Raw genomic sequence first — 17,679 nt, 5'->3', positions numbered from 1 at the left:
AAGAATTTTCTCATTAACTAATGACAAACAACTCCACGTTTCTTTTATATAAACAATTTATCCTATGATTTAAATGAATAATATTGATGGAACATGCAAATACGGTTTGTCTAGAAACAAAATTAACTAACAATAGAGAAAGCACACATAATCCGAGAAATATCATTTATTATGCCCATAATTTAAATATTATCGTCATAAATAAGTATTTTAAAGAAGATTAAATAAAAATTACTCTATTGAAGACATTTTCTAAAGTAATTTGAAAAATTAAGCTGTTCGGCAAGAAGCCAATACTTTTGATTTTTGTTGTTCAAAAATTTCGTAATTTACAATTTAACTTTAATATTATATTTAATGAATAAAAATGTTTTTCACGTTCGAAAATGCGATACGTACTGGCGGCGAAAGTTTACAAATGTTGTATTGTGCAAGAGAAAATTCATGTCGATATTGAATCATTATGTGCAATATTATCATTATTATTAGTATTATTAAATTTCAATAGAAAGACAAGAAAAATAAATGAAAAACGCAAAAGAATCTTCATATATCACCGCTTTCGACTAATTTACACGGACTTATCGACATCCCTATCGGTAAATCCATTTAGGAACCATATGTATAAATTAAACAACGAGCGACGTTAAACAAAAAAAAAAAGAAGAATTTTGTTTGTTTAAAAAACTTTGCTCGTTGTCTATTTGCGATGTGATTAATAAATTGAACTATTATTCATAATCTACACGTACGCGGTCCAATGAATGATTTCATTAACATTTCTTTTATCATTTATAATCTTTCGAATTCATCTAAGACCAAATATAATTTGGTCTAATTGTCACGTGATATTTAATGAAAGTGTGCTTTAAGTAAAAAATGTTTAAGCGTTTCTTCAATTCGTATATATAATTAGTATACGAGTTACGCAATAAATTAATTTATTTTAATTTTTAACTTGGTGCACACTTTCATAATCAACGGCTTATATCTAAAACAGAAAAAAAAATTATCCTTAAATTTAACATTTTTTAGTTAACATGTAAAAAAAGAAGCGACATCGATTGATAAAATTTGTTACAATATTTTCTTTGCAAAACAATTAATGCATTTGTTGCTTGCTATTATTCTTTTTTCCCTTAAACTTTCTCTTACAGTCTTTAACAAGAATCCGTGTAGTCTACTTAATAATTCCATGATCCATTAATTCCATCGAATAATATAATTCGATGATGATATAGTAAATGCAAAATAAAGGACTTTCGATCTCGAAATCTTAATTAAAAGATTTAAAATGATTATGATTAGAGTTAGATTATTAGCGAAGATCATATATTACACACGAACGCGAGAACACGCATTTTTATTCAATTCAATTTTATATGCGTTCTATAAATCACAAATAATTATTTCTTGTTTTTTTTTTTTATTTTTTTTTTTTATTTTTTTTATTTTTTTTATTTTATTTTTTTATTTTTTTTTATTTATTTAATTGTATGCCCAAAGTCTTATATTTTCTTTGCCGTCTTAATTACAAACTCGAATAAAGTTTAATGAATATATAGAAAAAGAAAGAGAAAAAAAGGAAAAAAAAGAAATTTAATTATTTCAACCTTTCAAACTGTATACGCATGCACACACATATTCTTTTTTTACTTATTTTTGCTTTTTTCTGTTTTTAATTGTTTAATTAAATTTTAAAATCGAGATGTTTATTAGCTCAATATTTGTGTCGAGAAAAATATCTTTTCCTCTCGCTCTTTCTGAAATTTATCTCTTCAGTGATATAATATATATACATGTATATATATATATATATATATACATATATATATATACACGCACATATATTTCTTCTCTATCTGTGATATATGCAAGTCCAATTATATTTTGGTTAGTAAGACGTCGGCTTTTTTTTAACTTAATGGAGATAATTTGTTCTTAGTCGATTTCTAATATGACATTCGAGAGATTTTGTGATTTTTGAAAACTATTTTTCTAATTCTATCCAAGTAGTACAATCAGCAAGGATTCTCAAGTACAGTAGATTGAAAACGATTCTTCTTCTGCTTTAACAACAATACTTTTTTCTTTTGATTTTGTTTAGAAATGTGTATCTGTAAATTTCTTCGGAATCATTTTTTTTTGTTCAAGTTTGTACGAATATTCTGTCTCTTTTTTTCTCTCTCTCCCTTTCTCAATATATCTAAAAAATAATCCACATTCACACATCTCATGTCGCACCGATGATGATGATGATCATTGGATGATGAGAAACACTAAACGGGATTTAGTGAAATGGATTATTAAGTCTTGTGCAATGGTTGTTGCGTTGTTGCCCGACTCGACGATGACATTGCTCGAAAATATCGACAATGCAACGATAATGATGATGACGATTATGATGGCGATGATAATGTTGACGATAAATTCACGAGGTTGCCCTTAGCTTTTCCAAAGCTGGTACCAAAGATTCTTCGAGAGAAGGTCCACAACTGAGAGCACATTCACCGATCCATCTTGCTTTACCACTTGCATGAGACTAAAAATACAAGATCATTTGCTGTTCTTTGTGTTTACACAAGGAGTGATTACAAATGATAACACTGGAAAAAAAGAAAAAGAAAAAAAAAAAAAAAAAAGCATTCTTTACCATGGTGAGATCACGTTTCCATGCCGTGTGACAACGTCCATCACAAAGTGGACAAGGTCGTTGAAGAGAATAACCACCACATTCACTACAATCAAGAGAGACATGTTCCTCGCTCCAAGAGACCCCACACCTAATAAATACAATGAATACTGATGTTAGTCGAAATAAATAAAGATAATGAAGAAAAAAAAATATGACGATAACAAAAAAAAATATGGTACCACTGTATTTTGACAGAAGGGACTGTATGAGATGTTTACATTCAACGCACACTTATTGCGAAATGTAATCTGATAAAAAAGAAACATTTCTCAAATCAATAATAACAGCGACATTGTGTAGTTTAATCTGAATATATTAAAATTATATTTTTCAAAATGTGATTAATACAAACGATTTCTTAAAAGCACTTTCTCCTTTTTTATTTTATTAAAAACGAGATTTACTTTTTCCTCCTTCCTTCTTCCTTAAAGTCATCAATAATCAAGTACTCACGTAAAGCATGAGTTCAATTGAGCACGTAATTCTTCGATGGTTAGAATCGTATCTTGATATTGAGGATGAGAACCTTGAAGACCATCGTCTACACTATCGCATAAACTGTGACAAGAGAGGGACACGTTACTCCTGTTGAAAGAAAACAAAATTCATTTCTTTCTTTTCTTCTTCAAAGTTCAAATAACATTCATAATCATAATGACATACGTTTGGATATTATAGAATAGTAATTAATTAAAAACAATTTACCCATGACGTGAAAGACTTTCAGAAGCAGGTTGGACCGAAGTGACGGACATGTTGTTTTGATACGTTGCGACTGTAACCAAAAAAAAAAAATAAATAAACCATCCAGATAAATGTTCTTTTCTTTCGACTTGGCAGGAAGTATGAGGTCAAGATTTAATTAAAAATAAACTTGCAATTGTATGTAGATGACCTGATTTTCTCAATGCACACACACACACAAGCGCGCGCGTCCAATTATAATCATCAATAAAAGTTAGTTTGAAAAAGCCCGCCTTTTAGCTTGCTTCTAATTGGCTAGCGTTCTCTGCTTTTTTATCTCTCTCTCTCTCTCTCTCACTCTTTCAGAAAACAAAAAAACTATTGTTTTTATTATTCTTATTATTCTTAACAGGATGATTACGATCGTAAGACGCAATTCGAAAAAACACGTAATAAACTTATGCAACGAATTTATGTTTCAGAGCGAAGAGAAGAAAAGAGAGAAGGGAGGGATAGAAATGATGACGAGGGTCAACAACATAAAATACGTAAGCGTTATCGATAAATCAAGGAAATACCACGATGACGTACTCGTGACGTGTGTCAAGATATATTATTTCTTATATAGCTGAAAATAGCAACTATGAGAGAGAGAGAGAGAGAGAGAGAACAAGCTTAATTCTATGAAGTTAGCATCAATGAAATTTCATTCTAAGAAGTATTTTATTTGAAAACAAATTTAATTCCATAACTTAACATAAGTATTATATTCGAGAACCACTGTCAAAATGAATTTCCATATCTCTTATCTAATATTAGATAATTTATATTACGTTTTGTTTTTAATGTATTCTGAAACAAAATGAATAATAATAATATACTAAAACGAAATGAAATGATGAATTCTATCGATAATAAAAAAAAGATAGATAAATTCCATCTCGAAAACAAAACAAAGTAATATTATAAAAAGGCTCGTCTTGAATTAGGTCAACGACCTAACGTGGAGGACGCAAGAAAAAAAAAATACGATCAATAAAGAAGAATGGCAGGCATGATTTCGCATATAAGAGAGGCTATTTCAAAATACACGTGTTTGTAGAATGTTTATATAAGTTTATGTAAGAACGTAATTAAGTCGTTCAAAGAAATATTCCTGAATCACGTAATATTTACTCGATCGAAACGAACTTCACGAATTTTGTTAAATGTAATAATTAGAAAATTGTCACAAGATAACAATAAAGCTCCTATATTTTTTCTTATCTTCGTGTTGCCATTCATCAAAAGTGATAGGGATCGGCTGTGGTGGTGCCTGGTACGGTTAAGAACCGGTCAATTGTTATTTCCTTTTTTTTTTTTTTTTTTATTATCGTGTACATCACGTGATTTCCGAACGACGTAGAAGAATACATATCATTTGGGAGAAATCTACATTAACGTTTCCATAGAATTTACCTTTGAAACGGAGACATTCGATTAATTAAACACGCACACACAGACATACGAAATGTAAGTATAAAAAATTAATTGCAAATGAATATATTATAAATCGCTAAAGAAGTAATATAATAAAGTTATGATAACGATGGTGTGTCACCTTTAAATGCGGTCAATGTATAACGGTCGATGTTCACAAACAGCTCGATAAAGCACGAGAGAAAGAGAGAAAGAGAAAGAGAGAAAGCTTAAATCCGGAGAACGGAAGGACCAAGCTGAAGTTGGTTGTGATACATGTAAGTTTAAAGTATTGATCGAATCGATGGTAGAAATGCGTCGTAAACGATAATTATGCGACTGAAAATGAAAACATTATATTTCAACAGCATCATATCAAATCTATTGTCACTGATGTGTTATTTTTCCATGGAAACGAAGTCGACGTTGTGTAATGAGAAAGAGAGAGAGAGAGAGAGAGAAAAGAAAAAGTAAAGAGGGACGAAGGCTAGCGAGGTGAAAGCGAGCGAAAATGGCGTCCTTCGAGAGTGGTATCGTTCTCATGACGATACAACGATGACTTCAACATGAAATGTTCTTACGAATCCAACTTTCTAATCTCTTTCTTATGTATACACAGATCTATGTTAATAAATATTTTATTACATACATACGTTAACAATGAAACAATTCATCTTAATTTTTTTTCCAAACGAAAATAATCTCTAATATCATATGTGCGTGCGTGTGTGTGAGTGTGTGGAGAGGGGAGGGGGGGTTGTGTATAAACTTACATATTAGAAGTAATCCTTAGAAAAACTGAAGAAGGGAATAACGAGGATGGAAAACTTAATTCCAATATAAATATTCCCGAGAAGGAAGCAAGGCTGCAACTGCGTCCAAGTTCGGGTAATTTTAAGAGACGTATACACGCAAAGAAATTTACGGTTGAAATTTTCTTCGAAATTCAAATTGAACGAACGTAACAATAGAAAGAGGAGAGAGCCATATACGCACTCGTAAACGTTCGTGAGTTGACTAAGAGTCTGACGATTGCGCGGGGTACTTTTATAACCTGCGGTGTGTACATGAGTGAACGTAGGAAGAGAGTGGAAAGCGTAGGTAGAGTGAGAGAGCGTAGTGAACGAGGTAGGCGGTGGAGTGAGACAGTCAAACGGAAAGAAGGCTGCCGCCCAAGTGGGCCGACGTGCGCCACAGAGAGGGATGGGGAGTGGAGGGAGCTGCCCCCCCCCACCCCTACCCCGCGCCACTATCCTCGTCGTCAGTACCGTCACTTCGCTCCGACACGCCCCTCACTCTTACCTTTTTTTTTATTTTTTAAACTCGTGTACTCAACGTGTAGTACGTTGACGAAGAGAAACACATTGTTTCGATTGCATTTACTTTACAAAATACATTTCATCGCCCTTGTGTTTCTTACTCGAATATATACCACCACTACCACTACCACCACCACCAGAACCAACATCATCATTATCATCATCATTATCACAGCAGCAGAATAAACTGGATCTGTTGAGAAATTAATTGGATTATAACGAAACGTAAAAAAGAACGAAGAGAATTTAAATTCGTAATAGTTGTTTTATATCATTCGACGTACTGCCTGCTGTGTTGATTGGTCAAAGGTTTCATCTTCTTAGCATATACCGATGACATATATGCATTAATAATGTGAAATCATACCATTCTCATGATCGCTTAAACATTTTTTTTCATTGATTTTTAATCGCTTTCACATTTTAATGCGATATACGTACTTATCCAGCGTATTAATGATCATCTCTCGTTGTACCAAAGTTTTAATAAAAATTGTTAGTTATATTATGATAAAATGAGTTTCTCTTTTTTTCCTATGAAATTTTGTTTTCTTTCAATGTAAATTTAGCATAGTTATTGAACGATATTATATTAAACATGATCGGTAAAAAAGATCTTAACTGAAAACACGAGAAGGAGAAATCTCATATTTACGATCAGCACAAACGTGCTATGTATTCTTATGAAAATGAAACCGAAAAGAAATCATCTTTTTCGGTTAGAGAGATCTTGTTTCTTTTTTCTAAGAAACGACTACGTTATACGTACACATATAGGCATATCTAAAAATATCTAAAAAAAATATATAAAAGATCTGTTTGTCAAGATATTTTCTCTTGATCGAGGATTTCTATTCATTGAGGAACTTGCATGACATTTTCTTGCTAGAAACGGCGTAGAGTCACGAGTTGTGAATCGAATGCTTAAAGATCGTAGGTGGTTTTGCTATGCTGACGAATGCCGTTTATTACAGCTTACATTCATGTAGTTTTCAATGAGACGACTAAACGTAAAAAGCTCACGTCCTTTCGATTCGAAGAAATTCAAATCATCCATTACGATTTATTATTTAGAATAGATCGTATTAGGTCATTTTGTCGATGATTTGATTTTATACATCAAATTTTATAATCAAAATTAACATTTTGATAGTTTCTTTTTTTTTCTTTTTTTTTCTTTTTTTTTTCTTTTTTTTTTAATAAAAATGAGAAGGAGAACTTGATATAAACGATTTTCTTTGCACAAGTACGTGCATCTTTTAACACTAAGTGTCATATATATATATTCAATCATGCATAGACGATACTGCTGCACTCGTGATCACCTGCGTCAAGATAAGACAAATACTCGTATTTACGTGAAAAAGATGTTTAATCACGTGAGAATATCATCTTATCTTTTCTTTTCTCTTCTTTTCTTTTGTAAAAGAGATTGCTCATTAGTTAAATCCCAGGCTCAATCGGTAATATGCCGTTTCCCTTCAATTATTTCTAATCGCATTAAAGATTATTATCGTTCATAAAAGAAATCGAACATAAATAAATAACAAAAGAGAGACGATCAATGATTGTCTTTGAAAAATGTATCGCTCCTGAATTCACGCTATGATTTTTATCTAACTGGACTAACGTCTAGCAATTACAAAGATATTCTCTACTCTCTTGACGCGATCTTTTTAAATGAAACCAGTTCAATCTAGTCTCCTTTAAAAGAAAACGGATCGAGCTTGTAATATTAATCGACTGGAGAAAGACGCGATCTTTGGAGGAATCGAAATGATAAAATCTTTCGAGTAACAGGATTCCCCTTCTCTTAGTGTAATTATTTTCTTTTGAGGTTATGTACGTACTTCCTGTACTTAACCTACGCAAAATACACCTACATTTTTATCCAAGTCCAGATTAACGGATTAAATTTGCATCTAAAATTCCACACTTATGTAACTTATACGTATATAAACGTTTACACGTTTAATTTCAAATTGATATACATGAATATATATGTATGCGTACAAGTGTATAGATATATAGACAAAGATACGAGTTATACCTGTTAAAATATTCAATCTTGATAAAGTACGCCTTTCTTCATATTCGAATAATGATAAAAAGAAACTCGAACTTAATAATCTAATATCTATCGAATCGTCAGTTGCAGTATTTAAACTGCAACAATTTCCACTCTGGGTTAAAGAGAATTCGAAGAAGGGATGATGTTTTTTGTGAGAGCTCATCCCCCTTCCTTCCTTCCTTCCTTCCTTCCTTCCATCCTTTCCCCTCCCTCCGAAACTCCTTCTCTCCTCTCCTCTCCTTTTCCAGCGAACTCCTCGCCAAGCAACATTCCAAGGCTCGGGCAAGAACCTTACCATCGGCTTTTCTCGAAGGCCCTTTTCTCCCTCCCTCCCCTCTCTCTCTCTCTCTTCCTTTCTTATTCACTCTTAACTTAGAAATGGAACTTTCCCTTTCTAAAAAAAATTCTTTCTATGTATGTGATTCATATGGAAAAGAATTTGGTATCAATATGTCTAAGAAGTTTAAGTATAAAGGCAAAATATATCTTTCAAGTAATAAATGACTTTTCTTAGTAAATTCTGCTTGAAATTTAATAACTTTAATATAAATATATTAATAAATTAAAGTACAAATATTTGGATTCATTATTTTCTTTTGTATAATTTTTTGGATATTTCATAATTTAGTAAGGAAACATCAATGAGTTTAAAATACAAAAGGAAAAATGTTTACCTTGATTATTTTCTTAACAAATTTTCCTGTAATTTGCTTGAACATGGATAATCAATATATGTATCATACATATGTATGATATGATAAAATTCCATTTAGTTTTAAGTAATCTGCACAGATTAGTTTAACGATCACGTGATAGATTCTGTTTATCAATCGACGTTTTTCCTCATTCAATTCTTAGAAATATACTTTTGGAATCCCCAAATTTAATAAGAAAAAAGAAATAAGAAAAAAAAAGACAAAAATACAAGAAGCATTTTTATTTGTGCGGTTAAATGGAGAATCATTAGGAACATCCTTTGAGCAAAGTCATGGATCGTTGTTACGTCAGAATATTTCTGTCGCGTAGTTAGCAAAGTCGTCGTACGATCAGCCAAGCGCCAACAAGCCAAGACCTTGAAACCTTTTTCCTCTTCTCGTAGCCGAGCAACTTGATTAAAGTTTATTGGACTAATGAATACCGATAAGAGACTCGGTTGATATACGGAGGAGACGAATAAAACTGTATGTGTATGTGTAAGATAGATATACACAGAGAGACAGAGAAAGAAAGAAAGAAAGAAAGAAAGAAAGAAAGAAAGAAAGAAAAAGAAACAGACAGCAGACAAGGATAGAGACATACTATTACCACGTGACTCGCTAGTGTCATTGGACTGCTCTCATTTGTTTACAAATAATATTAAGCGACGCACATCAATATTAATCCACGAATGACGAATTAATTATTGAAAAAATTCTAAGGAATAAAAGAATTTATCAATTCTGTCAAAATTCACCAATTGGATGATCACTCGGAAATAGTATGGGTTCAATTCTCGTGAGATACATTCTAACCTATAATTATTCCCCTTTAGAGGCCGAAGCTTGACCTTTAAAAAAATTCCTTTTATTACTCATGACACGAGAAGAACTTTCCTCTCTCGGCCGATTGAAAATTTATTAGTAATTCTATCAAAGTCCAACAACGATCCTTAACATTGAATGCTTCTTTTTTTTTCTCGCCTACTTTAACTAACTTCCGTAAAAGGTAATTCGAAAGGAGAGAAAATCGATAGGTTAAGGTTCATACTTAATGACTTTTCTAATAACTTGGGTTTCCCTAACGAGATTATAGAACGTATTTAATATTTTTTGTCTTAATCGAAATTACAATAATTTCAAATAAATCTTATTACTATTATTATATTATTATTACTACTACTAGTGTATTTTAGTAATTTAATAAAAATTTAACTTACTTTTTTATCGGAATTAATAGTAAAAATAATTGAACAAAATGATTCAATTAAAACAAAGGAATCTTACAATTAGATTCGAGAAAATTCGACAATCAAATATTGCATGATTCGTGCGCGCACTGTGTGCTTGTGTGACGCGTGTGTGCGTGCATTAAAGAGAAATCGATCGTATTTGAAGAAATCAAAGAGCTTGCACGTGTCCATCGTGTGATCACATGTTTCAAAGCTCGTAACGTTCCATTCAGGTTGTGACCCTTGATGACGAGAAGGTTAGGCTATCGTTCACTTCCTTCGTTTAAGGAAATTGCCTATCCCCTTTTGCGCGTGTGTCTGGAATATTGCAACATGGTAGACACGAACGACACGAGAAAACCGAAATAGAACTTGGATTTCCTTGAATGACCGCTAGACGAGTTGTCTCGAATTTAAAATTAAAATTAAAAATAAAAAGAAAAAGAAAACAAAAGACAAAGTCCTCTCTCTCCCTCTCTCTCTGAATCTCTATCCATTTATCTTTCTATCTATCTCGCTCCCTCCCACTTTTCCTCTCTCATTCTCTATCGATAATGTAGTTATCATATGTAAACTGAACATGTTACTTTGAAGTAGTCGATGACAAGATAAAAGATTGATATATAATCGCCAAATACAATAGAGACGTGTTTATCCTCAAAAAACAAAAGCAGGGTCTTGTTTTATCGAGATGATTGTACACTACTTTCTCTGTTTAATAAGGAAAAAGAACAAACAAAAATTATTATCTCGAAATCTATCATAACACATAAGTGACATAAACCGTCGAACAAGTTAGAAGGTTGTAAATTAAGTAACATACGTGGGGGTCTTCGATAAACTTTCCGACCTATATCAGCGGAAAATTACGTTTACTCTCTTTCGCTTTCTTATCTTTTCACAATGATGACATCAAAGCTGACGAAAAATATTCTTATCTTAAAGAATACTTTTTCTTTTATTCTAATAAATAACTAAAATATATATTGATACAAATAGTTCGAATATACTATTATCTATGAAAATATTTTTAGTAATATATTAATAGAAATTGCAGAGGCTTAACAACTTTTTACTGCTCGACCGAACTATTCATGTATTGCCATCTAGCGTCGACCGTTCAAACTATATTGCCAATAAAAAAAATATTCAACTCACTATATTCATCCAAATTCTAAGATTTAAAGAAAATAGAAACAAGTTATAAAGATATACATTAGTTCTATCCATCCATCCATTGCTACTACATCCCATAGTGGGCTTCAGCCTTCTTCAGGAGTTTGCACCAATCATTCAATCCGGCTTTTCTTCTTGAAGTTTCCAGTGGGTTTAACAAGTGGGTTTTTGCGAGATTGGGTTGTCAGTCCAACACTCAACCCCTATTAGTCGCTTTTTACGACAAGCAGGGGATACTGTGGATATATTCTATCCCCGATCCACAGGGGAAGTTATCTTTCTAAAAAAAAAAAGAAAAAAAAAAGAAAAGACAAAAATCGATCGGTAAAATAGAATCTCTCGTTGCCATAAAAAAAAAAAAAGAAAAAGAAAGAAATGATGTATTATGTTAGTAAGAATTGTAACAACATGACCGGTAAGGATAAATCGTGCTCGGCAAGTTAAAATTCCAAGGAAATTTTTAGAAAGTTCCAACACAGCTTCAAAATAATATTCATGACGGAACATATGGAATATATTATACTCACGTTTGTCGACTCCGAAGGTAATGTCGGTAAAATGCATGCTACGAAGGACGGCCTGTGTAACCACGATACGCGTAACCTTAGGAGCAAAATCCGGGTCGTCGGCATCGAAGGACACGTTCTCTTCGAATTCAGTCATTGTTCCTTCCATTTTTCTACGATTTTCTTTAATGTGACGCTGTTTCTCTTTCCTCGATTTAAGTCCTAATAAAAATAAAAAGAAAAACAAAATCTATATTCCATTACCTTCATTTTCATGAATTTATTGAATTTCATCGAAATAATGAAATTTTTTAGATCTTCATTTCCTTCAACACTGCCTGCATAATATTTTTTTTAGCATAAAGTCATTTCATTTACATGCAGTTATAAGTATGATGAATAATAATACGAGGTCGTTCTGCTTAACGATACGGAAGTTGGCATTTTATTATTCAAGACCAACAACGGTCATACCTTCGTGGGAATTCTTCCGTATTACTTAAGATATCGATCTATCATATTTTCTCGAATCTCTTTGCAAGATTTACAATAATCAAATAATAAAAAGCCTAAAAAGAGAATTATTGACGAGTTTTAACATTTTTTTTTGTATTTTAATGTTTCCATAGAAACGTATGTCAAAAAATATTCATTGTATTATACATTATATATATATATATATATATATATATATATATATATATATATATATATATATACATATATACATATTTGTTTATTATGTATAATTTATATTATTTCATTATATATAATTACGATACTTTCATTTCATCTAAAAAACAGAAAAGAAAATAATTACCTATCATTCGTACGAAGACATTGACTATACTTGAAAGAAACACCGTACTTCTCGACAAACTGCGTAGTAATGGTGTTCGGCGCGAATTCTCGAATAGTCGCAGACGATTTCTACGCATGCGCATTAACGTCAGTCTTACCGAGCAATCTCTCGATCTTATACAGGATTTTTTTATTTTCTATTGTAGTCGATTATTTTTTAAGATTGCGTTATTATAACGATAACATTTATAATATTATTCATATATATTTTTAAATAAAATAACTCGCCAATATGTATAAGTGTTTCTAAGTATTGACATTAATGAAAACTGTTATCTGTAGGATGAAATTCACCATCTTCCACTTTGTCTTGATACGTTCCTGAACAATGAACTAAGTTGAAAATAATCATAATTATTATCTTGTATTCCATCGATCAGCACCTAGATATACGCCACGAGTTTCTGATAACATTATATAATATATAATTATTAATTTGCTTTTGCATTTATCTGCTTAAATTGCATTAAAAGAATGTATGTACTGTCATTCAGTGAAGTTTCCTTTACCTTTAGACATATTACTAGGAAGTTGTAACTATAAATTGTCTGTAAAATTAAAAATGGCTTTATTGAATTTCACATTTGATTATGACATAGGAATATACCGAATACAACTTTAAATATTCTATAATACTTCTTTAAACAAAACGTATGGTACAGTTATTACGTGTATATATACATATATATATACACATACACATATATATATATATATACACTTTCTAATATCTATAAAAATACAACGCAATTCTATAAAAATACAACACTAATTGTCACTGGTATCAAAATCTAAATATGGGCATTGGAAGAAGATGTATTTGAGAAAAGTGTGTGTAGCGTTTAATTCATACAGCTTACCATAGAGAATGCATAAACTGATATCCCTTGGTTGGAAATTAGTATAAATCACTCATTCAGGCACTCTATTACACTCGACTATATAGTCAGTACGGATGAATAGACAACAAATGAAATGTATGATTTTATCATACAAATAATTTGGCACATTGGTATTTTCAAGTTTCTCTTTCCGCACGAAAATCGTAGCAAAACTGAAATAAATCATTTTAATACAAAATCTATTATCATCGTTGAAGTTCGTATATCTTTTAAACAGAAAAAATAAATAAATAAATATATATATATATGTGTGTGTGCATGTGTGGTGTGTGTATATATATATATATATACCTCTTTGTCCAAATCTTTTTGCGTCCAAATTTTGATTGTAGGAAATTTGTACTAGAAAGAAAAGACACATTTTGATTATTTATGTATAAATGTTGCAAATAAAAATTTCTATTCTTTAATAATAACTTTTCACTTACACTGGCAGAATCAGACTGAATATTAAGACGAGGATTGAGAATGAATGGGACTCCATCTAAATCGGAAGAACCTGGCAGTGTACCATAAATTGGAATGGAACCAATGACCGAAGTAGTGGGAGGTTGAGGTGCAGGTCTCGTAGGCCTCAACCTCGCGCTAGGACTTAACACTTCGTAATCCCTATCATTAGATTCGTCTGTATCCTTTCCAATGGCGGCTGTTCCAATTTGAGAATAAATACCATTATTTGGTTTGGGAGAAAACTTCGGTTTAGGTGGCCTCTCGGGTGGTACTCGATGAGGTGTTCCATTGGAAGGATTTGGAGAAGCATTTTGCATTAAAAATTTACTGAGGTAAGAAAATAGAAAATCATTAGAAATATCAAATTATGTTATATTTCTAAATAATTTTCACTTACTCTATGTTAATATATGATTGAGAATTTGGTTGTCCGTTTGTTATATCCACGGTTTTATAACAAACGCATACTCCATTTATTATACTGTTGTTTTGTTAAAAGAAAATTATATTAAAAATATTTTCTATTATTATAATAATCGAGGATGTAGAAACTTGAATAGTTAACAAAATTAAAAATAACATACCCAGCTGCAGCGAAACCATTTGGTGCCATCTTCGATGCCTTATGTACAATTCTACTACATATGATTATATCTGTTACAGCTTTAGAACACAAATCCTTGTTTTTAATTTTATAACACAATTGTTTTTTCCTCCATGCCTTCTGCACTGCAGAATTTAGTATTACATTATATTATGAAAAATCAAACATTATTAAATTTGAACATTTATTTGGAGATATTAGAAAAATATACTCACTCGAATCTACGGTATGCGAGATAATGCTATATCCTTCTGGAGGCATTTCTCGTTCATTGATAATGGTGATATCTTCCACAATGCAATGAGGTAAACCTTCGGTCTTCGAAAAGCATATGTATCTACCTTTCTTTTTTATGAATAATCCAGTTTCTCTCCATAAATCGGCATCGGTATCCTGATCATATGTTCTAGATACCTTTGCAAAACAAACATAAGTACAAAAATAAAATGAATATAATCTGAAAATAATGTCACTTAATACTCAATATAAAACTTACGACTGTAAAATTTGGTGGACATTTCTCTATATCCTCAATAATACTAATGGCAGTGATGGGTCTATCATCTGGCAGAACGGTAGATAATTGATGAACTAACATTTTGCTACTGCTTTTCTTTGACATTACTGTAATCTATAAAAAGATTATTTACTTATATAAATTATATATGTATATATATATATATATATATATATATAACCATTTGAACGAAGAAACACAATGATAGAATGTAATTTACGAATTTCGCATACTTGATAAAAATCGTAAAGATACATTCAAAATAACTTGACCTTTCGTCCGTTTCTTCGATCGATAAAAAAATTACATTAAATAAAACACAAAATATTATCTTCATATCATAAGTTGATTATATTTTTTGGACTCTCATTGAAAAAAAGTGAGATAAAAGTTGTGTTTATCTTTTGTTGTGACGTCTCTCTAGCAACTGGACTCTCTTCAAAACTATTTCGATGTGAACATATATTGCTAAAGCTCAATATCTATAAATAAATTTACGCAATTGACTGTTATTTATCTTTTTAACTCACCTTCTCTCAAAAGATTAGAGCATTGAAAAATTTACAATGGCCGCATAGTCGGCCGTTTTTCTTTTCTACCAGCTCTTAATTAGCCGATCAATTAGCTCCAATGAGAGCGACACGTCAAGTTTCTTTCGAACAACTCAGCCCCTAACTCTATCTCTCACGACAGAGCAATTACTTCTTTCGTATCTTTGTATGCGATTCTACCAAGATTCAAACTCTTGTAGAAGAATAAGTTTCCTTAGTACGGCTTCAGTGTCGCTAGACTTCGCTGGTGTCTCTCGTTAGTCACGCTTGCCGACTGAGCGATTTAATAAATTCATTCGATGAGTATTTTTATCAAATTCTGTATATATTTATAAATACCTAACGCATATATAACTCTTTTCATACAGACTAACGTTCTAATTTTTTAATGAAATATGAAAAATTAATTGAATTGTTTGTAATATCTTTGTCGTCGTCAGAGAGCATATGCCTCTTTTTTTTTTTTTTTATAAAAACTTAACTCGTTCACAGGATTGGTCAATTCTATATGTAAAATAGAATATCATCATTCTTCGTAGAATACCATTTACAATCTAAAAAAAAAAAAAAAAAGAAGAAGAAAAGGGAATATATTTTTATTTCTCTAATCTGCGCTAATCCAAATCAGTTTTTTTTTCTACCTAGCCTAGGAAAAAGTTTGAAAAACAAAAAATTACACGTCGTCCATTTATAATCACATCTGTGCAGGGAGATTTTCTTCTTTTTTATTCAATGATATAAACATTATGCAATATGATAAACATATTAACGATACGACTTTTGGTATCGTGCTCTTGCTCCTGGACCACCAAACTTTTTTGGTTCGCATCTCCTTGGATCTGCGACCAGAAGAGTACGATCATATTGAATAAGAATATCTTTTATATCCTTCTTGCTAGCCTCATCGACATCTACAAATGCGATAGAATATTTCTGAATATTCGTACGTAGAGATAAATAAAAATGAAAGATATATGAATACATATATAGTTGGTATATAATTCACTTACATTTCTGATAATAAGCTACAAGAGCTTTGGAGATGGCTTGACGAATGGCATAAACTTGCGCTACATGGCCACCTCCGTTTACTCTTACTCTGATGTCAACACCAGCAAATTTCTCCTAAAAGGTTATGATATTCTCGTCAATGTAATTGCAAAAACAATTCACATGCAAGCATCACTTTGCGTGCAAATCTCAGAATCCTTGAACTATATATCATGGCTATTCATATTCGGAATAATTGAACATCATCGAATAAAGTCAGTATTCAAATAAATCTGATTTCATCTATTGTATAATTATTGTTCGATTATTAATAAATAATAATGTACAAATATCAAACTTGTTACCTTTCCAAGGAGCAAAATAGGTTCTTGCAATTTGTATTGCAATACGCGTGGTTCAACCAGTTCCAATGGTCTTCCATTTACCCGAAGATTTCCACGGCCTCGTTTGCAATAAGCAACTGCAGTTGCACTTTTCTATAAATAAAAAAATATATGTATGTCAATAATAGTTTAGAAAAGAAACGAGCGTCATAGGGCGTTTAATTGTAACAAATTATGGCGTTTACCTTGCGTCCGAAAACTTGCACGGAATGAATCGGTTCCTTTTGTTTCTATATATATATAAAAGAAAAAAATGTACATAATATACATATATATATATATATATGTGTGTGTGTCTGTATTATTTTCATTGAAAATGAAATAAATATTATTGAATAAATTTATCAAGAAATTACAAATTCACCTTCTGCATTCTGTCAAACACGTGTACTATCTTGGAAAATAACTACGTGAAAGGAAGTAGATCCGCTGTGGGGCAGTAATGTCGAATTACTACTACGTTAGTCAAAAATATAAAATGAAAAATCATGATCATCCGGTTTACGAAAATTCAAATGATCAAACAAAATTTGTCCACGATTTATCTTACGATAAATAAAAACA

The 17,679-nt window shown here is 31.4% G+C and overlaps 3 protein-coding genes and 2 long non-coding RNA genes across 9 annotated transcripts; 1 reads left to right on the top strand and 4 right to left on the bottom strand.

Moving 5' to 3' along the window:
- Window positions 1-148: 148 nt before the first annotated feature.
- LOC124429829 (protein pinocchio) lies at window positions 149-12,801 on the bottom strand. The gene is made up of 6 exons (XM_046975546.1): window positions 12,657-12,801; window positions 11,858-12,058; window positions 3,401-3,470; window positions 3,149-3,280; window positions 2,654-2,783; window positions 149-2,542 (listed from the first exon to the last, which is right to left on the bottom strand). Exons 1-6 carry the CDS (start codon window positions 12,778-12,780, stop codon window positions 2,432-2,434), a joined length of 768 nt encoding a protein of 255 aa, XP_046831502.1. The 5' UTR covers window positions 12,781-12,801; the 3' UTR covers window positions 149-2,431.
- LOC124429833 lies at window positions 3,574-5,506 on the top strand. Its single transcript, XR_006943561.1, has 2 exons — window positions 3,574-4,891; window positions 5,023-5,506. It is a non-coding gene; the product is annotated as an uncharacterized LOC124429833 (long non-coding RNA).
- On the bottom strand, window positions 5,611-11,604 carry LOC124429834. Of its 2 annotated transcripts, XR_006943563.1 has the most exons (4): window positions 11,313-11,604; window positions 10,143-10,472; window positions 8,902-10,003; window positions 5,611-8,621 (listed from the first exon to the last, which is right to left on the bottom strand). It is a non-coding gene; the product is annotated as an uncharacterized LOC124429834 (long non-coding RNA). The 2 variants fall into 2 exon arrangements; XR_006943562.1 differs by having other exon boundaries at window positions 8,902-10,472; window positions 11,370-11,604.
- Window positions 12,802-12,925: 124 nt separating the features above from the next.
- Window positions 12,926-16,272, bottom strand: LOC124429825 (multivesicular body subunit 12A). Of its 4 annotated transcripts, XR_006943555.1 has the most exons (10): window positions 15,701-16,272; window positions 15,150-15,284; window positions 14,869-15,067; window positions 14,634-14,778; window positions 14,447-14,530; window positions 14,028-14,376; window positions 13,891-13,941; window positions 13,558-13,751; window positions 13,207-13,245; window positions 12,926-13,101 (listed from the first exon to the last, which is right to left on the bottom strand). XR_006943555.1 is itself a non-coding variant. In XM_046975540.1 (8 exons), exons 2-8 carry the CDS (start codon window positions 15,273-15,275, stop codon window positions 13,716-13,718), a joined length of 990 nt encoding a protein of 329 aa, XP_046831496.1. In that variant the 5' UTR covers window positions 15,276-15,284; window positions 15,701-16,272; the 3' UTR covers window positions 13,367-13,715. The 4 variants fall into 4 exon arrangements, 2 of the variants coding, with proteins under 2 accessions (XP_046831496.1, XP_046831497.1); XR_006943554.1 differs by having other exon boundaries at window positions 12,926-13,245; XM_046975540.1 differs by lacking the exons at window positions 12,926-13,101; window positions 13,207-13,245 and having other exon boundaries at window positions 13,367-13,751.
- A 132-nt stretch (window positions 16,273-16,404) lies between these two features.
- Window positions 16,405-17,550, bottom strand: LOC124429830 (40S ribosomal protein S16-like). The gene is made up of 5 exons (XM_046975548.1): window positions 17,480-17,550; window positions 17,301-17,345; window positions 17,077-17,208; window positions 16,732-16,846; window positions 16,405-16,632 (listed from the first exon to the last, which is right to left on the bottom strand). The coding sequence occupies exons 1-5, from the start codon at window positions 17,486-17,488 to the stop codon at window positions 16,487-16,489; spliced, it is 447 nt and encodes a 148-aa protein (XP_046831504.1). The 5' UTR covers window positions 17,489-17,550; the 3' UTR covers window positions 16,405-16,486.
- Window positions 17,551-17,679: the final 129 nt, after the last annotated feature.

The sequence above is a fragment of the Vespa crabro genome, chromosome 16, assembly GCF_910589235.1.
Source record: "Vespa crabro chromosome 16, iyVesCrab1.2, whole genome shotgun sequence".
NCBI classification, from domain to species: Eukaryota; Metazoa; Arthropoda; class Insecta; order Hymenoptera; family Vespidae; genus Vespa; species Vespa crabro.
Note: the sequence above shows the minus strand (reverse complement) of the source record. Positions and strands in the feature narration are given on the sequence as shown.